General features: G+C 47.6%; 1 protein-coding gene across 1 annotated transcript in view; it reads left to right on the plus strand.

The window, feature by feature from the left end:
* Positions 1-7,500, plus strand: part of LOC118827049 (nipped-B-like protein A) — a 39,550-nt gene that overhangs the window by 24,718 nt on the left and 7,332 nt on the right. Inside the window, exons 26-33 of the mRNA XM_036598263.1 lie at positions 455-595; positions 1,495-1,743; positions 3,847-3,937; positions 4,381-4,554; positions 4,781-4,971; positions 5,719-5,826; positions 6,057-6,257; positions 7,311-7,457. Coding sequence (XP_036454156.1) covers positions 455-595; positions 1,495-1,743; positions 3,847-3,937; positions 4,381-4,554; positions 4,781-4,971; positions 5,719-5,826; positions 6,057-6,257; positions 7,311-7,457 — 1,302 coding nt within the window. The remainder of the gene's footprint in view (positions 1-454; positions 596-1,494; positions 1,744-3,846; positions 3,938-4,380; positions 4,555-4,780; positions 4,972-5,718; positions 5,827-6,056; positions 6,258-7,310; positions 7,458-7,500) is intronic.

Below are 7,500 nucleotides of genomic sequence, written 5' to 3' on the forward strand. Positions count from 1 at the left end.
TACAGAAAACAAAGAGGGAGGGATGTTTTTTCTTTTCTGTTTACGACTGAATCATCGCTTCAGTGCTTTGGCTGTAAAGCCTCTTCTGTCAGCTGATCCTCAAACTGCTCCGTCTGATTTGGTGCTGGTTTCGGTTCTGCTTGGGTGCTGTTTGGGTCTCGTCTCGCCCCCAGCACTATCAGCTTAGTGCCCAGCTCTGCAGACTCACGCGTGTCTGAGTCTCTCTTCTCTGTGTGGATGCAGATAAGTTTACATTCATCTACCCTGAAGAATAAATCAGCCTTCAGAGTCACATTAGCTCTGATACAGTTACACTGCAGTGCCATCTAGTGGCCGTCTGTGGAGACAGAGCAGAGTAGGTTCAGTGTAGAAGCTACAGTCATGTTAACTCTGTGTGTGTGTGTGTGTGTGTGTGTGTGTGTGTGTGTGTGTGTGTGTGTGTGTGTGTGCTCAGTCTCAGAGTGACTTCATGGTGATCTGTAACGTAGCTAAGATCCTGGAGCTGGTGGTTCCTCTGATGGAGCATCCGAGTGAAAGTTTCCTCACCACCATCGAGGAGGACCTGATGAAGCTCATCCTCAAATACGGCATGACTGTGAGTCCATCTCGCACAGAACAACGTAGATGTGGCTCATATATGCGCTCCTACATACGCTACATAAACAAACACACATACATAACGTTACAACACTGAGAAAAGCTCTGGGCACATTTCATTTCTTTACTCACCAGGAAAAATAAAACAGTTTGAAGAAACTGGACTTAGTAAAACATGCATAAACATTGAATAACATATTTATAAACCAGTTTTAAACAGCTTATGCCAACAACCACCAGATGACACAATGTTTTATGAAGTAAAATCTTTGCATTAATCTAAACTGAAGTGATGGACAGTTGTACTGTTTATAACACTGTTATATCAGTTCTGTATAGTTGTCTGACTTACAGCATAAATATACAGTTCATATTGTTTATGTATGTGCTGCATTTTAGGCCTCACTAATGGAAACTGACTGTAGCTGTAATACCTCACAGTACCTTTACCTTTGATGCTTCAGTGTTTTAAAAGTTTCTGATGTTGTTGAAATATGTATCGAAGTTATTCATTAAGTTTGATGGCACCAGAAGCTTCCATCTGCTCTTAATTATGCCTTAAGAGTGCATTTATTCGGGAAGTGTGGTTCGTAACAGTGTTATAAACAGAATAAACGTCTGTCTTTTTAATTTATGTCAATACGCTGTCTGGAACCTATAAAACATCCAGCTGTTGTTGTTAATAAGCTGTTAATGAATGTTTTGCTCTTTAAACATCATTCAAAGCTTGTGTTATGCATTTGTTATAAAGACCTTATAAGACGTTACTGATATGTTTACTGTTAAAATGATTGGTGTGTGAAGCAGTTTATAGACTGATTGAGTGATTGTATGTCGATTAGTGAATATCTGTGTGTGTGTGTATGTGTGTGTGTGTGTGTGTGTGTGTGTGTGCAGGTGGTTCAGCACTGTGTCAGCTGTCTGGGCGCTGTGGTAAATAAAGTAACCCATAATTATAAGTTTGTGTGGGCGTGTTTTAACCGTTACTATGGCGCCCTGACGAAGCTGAAGGTGCAGCACCAGGAGGGCAGCAGCAGTTTGGCTCAGGCGGCCACCAAAGCCGCGCTGCTGCGCTCGCTCTTCACCGTGGGGGCGCTGTGCCGGCACTTCGACTTCGACCTGGAGCAGTTCAAAGGCACCACCAAGGTACATGAGCACGGTTCTCACCACACAACAGGGTTCTCACAACACCACGTGGTTCAGACAGCACCACAGGGTTCTCACTAAACCACGCGGTTCAGACAGCACCACAGGGTTCTCACTAAACCACGCGGTTCAGACAGCACCACAGGGTTCTCACTAAACCACGCGGTTCTGACAGCACCACAGGGTTCTCGCTAAACCACGCGGTTCTGACAGCACCACAGGGTTCTCGCTAAACCACACGGCTCTGACAGCACCACAGGGTTCTCACTAAACCACGCGGTTCTGACAGCACCACAGGGTTCTCACTAAACCACGCGGTTCTGACAGCACCACAGGGTTCTCACTAAACCACACGGTTCAGACAGCACCACAGGGTTCTCACTAAACCACGCGATTCTGACAGCACCACAGGGTTCTCACTAAACCACGCGATTCTGACAGCACCACAGGGTTCTCACTAAACCACGCGGTTCTGACAGCACCACAGGGTTCTCACTAAACCACGCGGTTCTGACAGCACCACAGGGTTCTCACTAAACCACGCGGCTCTGACAGCATCACAGGGTTCTCACTAAACCACACGGCTCTGACAGCACCACAGGGTTCTCACTAAACCACGCGGCTCTGACAGCATCACAGGGTTCTCACTAAACCACGCGGTTCTGACAGCACCACAGGGTTCTCACTAAACCACGCGGTTCTGACAGCATCACAGGGTTCTCACTAAACCACACGGCTCTGACAGCACCACAGGGTTCTCACTAAACCACGCGGCTCTGACAGCACCACAGGGTTCTCACTAAACCACGCGGTTCTGACAGCATCACAGGGTTCTCACTAAACCACACGGCTCTGACAGCATCACAGGGTTCTCACTAAACCACGCGGTTCTGACGGCATCACAGGGTTCTCACTAAACCACGCGGTTCTGACAGCACCACAGGGTTCTCACTAAACCACGCGGTTCTGACAGCACCACAGGGTTCTCACTAAACCACGCGGTTCTGACAGCATCACAGGGTTCTCACTAAACCACGCGGTTCTGACGGCACCACAGGGTTCTCACTAAACCACGCGGTTCTGACGGCACCACAGGGTTCTCATTAAACCACACGGTTCTGACGGCACCACAGGGTTCTCATTAAACCACACGGTTCTGACGGCACCACAGGGTTCTCACTAAACCACACGGCTCTGACAGCACCACAGGGTTCTCACTAAACCACGCGGCTCTGACAGCATCACAGGGTTCTCACTAAACCACGTGGTTCTGACAGCACCACAGGGTTCTCACTAAACCACGCGGCTCTGACAGCATCACAGGGTTCTCACTAAACCACACGGCTCTGACAGCACCACAGGGTTCTCACTAAACCACGCGGCTCTGACAGCACCACAGGGTTCTCACTAAACCACACGGCTCTGACAGCATCACAGGGTTCTCACTAAACCACGCGGTTCTGACGGCATCACAGGGTTCTCACTAAAACCACGCGGTTCTGACAGCACCACAGGGTTCTCACTAAACCACGCGGTTCTGACAGCACCACAGGGTTCTCACTAAACCACGCGGTTCTGACAGCATCACAGGGTTCTCACTAAACCACGCGGTTCTGACAGCACCACAGGGTTCTCACTAAACCACGCGGTTCTGACAGCACCACAGGGTTCTCACTAAACCACGCGGTTCTGACAGCATCACAGGGTTCTCACTAAACCACGCGGTTCTGACGGCACCACAGGGTTCTCATTAAACCACACGGTTCTGACGGCACCACAGGGTTCTCACTAAACCACACGGTTCTGACAGCACCACAGGGTTCTCACTAAACCACACGGTTCTGACAGCACCACAGGGTTCTAACAACACCACATGGCTCTCGCAGCCCAACACGGTTCTCACATGGTTCTTACTACACCACACGGTTCTCCCTACACGGTTCTCACTACATCACACGGTTCTCCCTACACATGGTTCTCACTACAACACGCTGCTCAGTGCTGTAGTGAACCCCAGAGTGGAATGACCCTGTGAGACCTGTGAAAACGTGATTACTGTGATAGATCAGTGTTACTGTAGTCATCACCGTGTCTGTGTTACAGATTGAGATTAAGGAGAAAGTCCTGGAGCTTCTGCTGTACTTCACCAACCATGAAGACGAGGAGGTGAAGTGTAAAGCCATCATCGGTCTGGGTACGACGTCACACTCAGTTACACTTCTGTTCTTCACACTCTACACACACTCTGTTTGATAAGGGTAGAGCTGGGCTGAAGAGTTCAGAGACCGGAGAACTCCTTCATTTTAAGAGTGATTTTGAGAGCAAGAGCCAGTATTTAAAGCCTGTGTAATGTAGTTCAGGCCACAGCTGTGCATTAGTTTATTTATGATATGTATTGTGTATTTTTCTGAATTATTAGTGGGGTTAATGTCAGCCCTGCAGCACGAATAATGAAAAAGATGTGCTCGCTAAAATATCAGTATAAATTAAAATTTATCATTGAAATATCAATATAAAGTTTAGAATACTTTGTTTTAATAAAACAATGTTGATGCAAAAGAGACTCATATTACGAGTAATTTTGAATCTGTGAATAAAGGAGTGGCGCTGTCTCTCTCTCTGTCTCTCTGTCTGTAGGTTTCATGTTCATAATGCACCCCAGTCAGATGTTTGTTCCGGAGGTGAAGACTCTGTATAACGGCCTGCTGTCTGAACCTAAGAGCTCCATCACCCTGAAGATCCAGGTGCTGAAGAACCTGCAGATGTACCTTCAGGAGGAGGACTCCCGCATGCAGGAGGCAGACCGAGAGTGTGAGACGCTGACAGTCATTACATACGTTACACATATCTGCACAGCAGCCTACAGCGGGTTAGCTCCGCCCACTCAGACTGAGAGTTTCAGACTTTGTGAATGAGACGCGTGCAGGAGAGCCAATCAGAACAGAGCTCATTTACATATATCAGTCTAAAAGCAGGGGGTTAAATACGTCTCTGTGTGTGTGTGTGTGTGTGTGTGTGTGTGTGTGTGCGCGTGCAGGGCAGAAGCTGTCGAAGCAGGAGGACCTGAAGGAGATGGGCGATATCTCCTCAGGAATGAGCAGCTCCATCATGCAGCTCTACCTGAAGCAGGTGCTGGAGGCCTTCTTTCACACACAGTCCAGCGTCCGGCACTTCGCCCTCAACGTCATCGCCCTGACGCTCAGCCAGGGGCTCATACACCCTGTACAGGTACTGCAGATATTTAGCCCCGCCCATTCACCTACAGCAGTTTAGCTCCACCATTCAGCTACAGCAGTTTAGCTCCACCATTCAGCTACAGCAGTTTAGCTCCACCATTCAGTCTACAGCAGTTTAGCTCCACCATTCAGTCTACAGCAGTTTAGCTCCACCATTTAGCTACAGCAGTTTAGCTCCACCATTCAGTCTACAGCAGTTTAGCTCCACCATTCAGCTACAGCAGTTTAGCTCCACCATTCAGCTACAGCAGTTTAGCTCCACCATTCAGTCTACAGCAGTTTAGCTCCACCATTCAGTCTACAGCAGTTTAGCTCCACCATTTAGTCTACAGCAGTTTAGCTCCACCATTCAGCTACAGCAGTTTAGCCCCACCATTCAGCTACAGCAGTTTAGCTCACCATTCAGTCTACAGCAGTTTAGCTCCACCATTCAGTCTACAGCAGTTTAGCTCCACCATTCAGCTACAGCAGTTTAGCTCCACCATTCAGCTACAGCAGTTTAGCTCCACCATTCAGCTACAGCAGTTTAGCTCCACCATTCAGTCTACAGCAGTTTAGCTCCACCATTCAGTCTACAGCAGTTTAGCTCCACCCATTCAGCTACAGCAGTTTAGCTCCACCCATTCAGTCTACAGCAGTTTAGCTCCACCATTCAGCTACAGCAGTTTAGCTCCACCATTCAGCTACAGCAGTTTGTGATTTCATTAGAGTTAGACAGTTCTGTTTTCTCCTGATGCAGTGTGTGCCGTACCTGGTCGCCATGGGAACAGACCCTGAACCCACCATGAGGAATAAAGCCGACCAGCAGCTGGTGGAGATCGACAAGAAGTACACGGGCTTCATCCATGTGGGTTCCTCTCGCTTCATCCGCCGTTCGATTCTCTATTTTAGGAGTTTTATTACTGTGTTTGAGTTTTGCTTCTCTTGCTTGGCTTCCTATTCGCCAGTCCTCTCATTTCAATTTTCCATTCCACCTTAAATGGGCAGCAGCTACAGTCTGCACCATTTAAGGTGGAACGGAGAATTCGAGGGACTGTTGGAATCACGTATTTTGCCGAATGTCTGTCTGTACTGCAGATGAAGGCCGTGGCAGGGATGAAGATGGCGTACCAGGTGCAGCAGGCCGTGATCGGTTCCTCTGGTTCCATCATCCGCGGGTTCCGGAAGGATGAGTCCAACACGGCGCTGTGTTCTCACCTGTACAGCATGGTGCGCAACAGCAGGAACCAGCGCAGAGCCTTCCTCGTCTCTCTGCTCAACCTGTTCGACGACAGCTCGGTTAGTTCCAGCTAATATATGCAAATGAACTCTGTTCTGATTGGCTCAGCCTTTTAAAAATGAGATGAGGCTAAACTAGTATAGACGGAACATGCGGACATAAAGTACCATGTTCAGTAGAGCTGTTGGGCGTCACTATGACGATATAAATTGCTGTGTAAACAGAAATCTGATCAAGAAATACAGCAGCATTGTTCAATCTAAAAGCTCATGATGGTGATGCACGTTTGTTGTGACTGGCCGTTACTGCTTTACATAGACTTATAATGATAGTAATTATAGTAATAATAATAATAACAATGTTCAAGTATTTTTACAGCCTGGTAGTTCAGTAGTTTTTGAGCTGTGCAGAAGATTAATGTTGTTAAAACTGAAGGAAGTGTCAATAATGAGTGAGGAGACTTTTTTACACCACGTCGTACGTCTTTACGTATTAACGTCACCCACAGACTCTAAAAGAAGGTCCGGCTCGATGTTTCGGCCTCAAATCTCAGAATCAACATCATGCTGATGAAGATATGATGACAATAGTAGATGATTCACTCTCATCCTCAGAGACGCTCCTTCACCAAGTCTAGACTGAGTTCTCTCTGAAATCTTTCAGTGAACAGATTCATCCACTCAGGAAAGGTGCAGTTACACGTTTCCACCAGAGAGGGCTCCAAATCCCCATATCTTTTACAGTCTTTTCAGGCCCTCTCTAAGTTGCTCGGTCTCTGTGTGGGAGAGCAGGTTGGGGCCCAGCTCAGAGAAGCTCCTCTAAAGCTGCTTTTGGTCCATTTTCTCATCGCAGCTCTTCATGATGTGTTTATCGTAGAAACTCATGGCGATAACAATAAAAATAAACCGTAGAAACATCAAAATGAACTGAAAAAAGACTTTCTGTTATATACGCACTGAGTGGGAGTAACAACGTTTAAAAACCCCATAATAACCTCTCCATTAAAAAGAGAAAACACTGAGTTCTCGCCCTCTCCCTCTCTCCCTCTCTCTCTCTCCCTCTCGCCCTCTCCCTCTCGCCCTCTCCCTCTCTCCCTCTCTCTCTTTGAGCAGAAGCTGGAGGTGAGCATGCTGCTGTTCGTGGCTGATAACCTGGCCTACTTCCCGTATCAGACTCAGGAGGAGCCGCTCTTCATCATGCACCACATCGACATCATGCTGTCTGTGTCCGGCAGCAACCTGCTGCAGACCTTTAAGGAGGTACATGGTCCAACACACTCGCTCTCTCTCTGTCTCTCTGTGT

This window comes from Colossoma macropomum, unplaced genomic scaffold (genome assembly GCF_904425465.1).
Source record: "Colossoma macropomum unplaced genomic scaffold, Colossoma_macropomum, whole genome shotgun sequence".
NCBI lineage: Eukaryota > Metazoa > Chordata > Actinopteri > Characiformes > Serrasalmidae > Colossoma > Colossoma macropomum.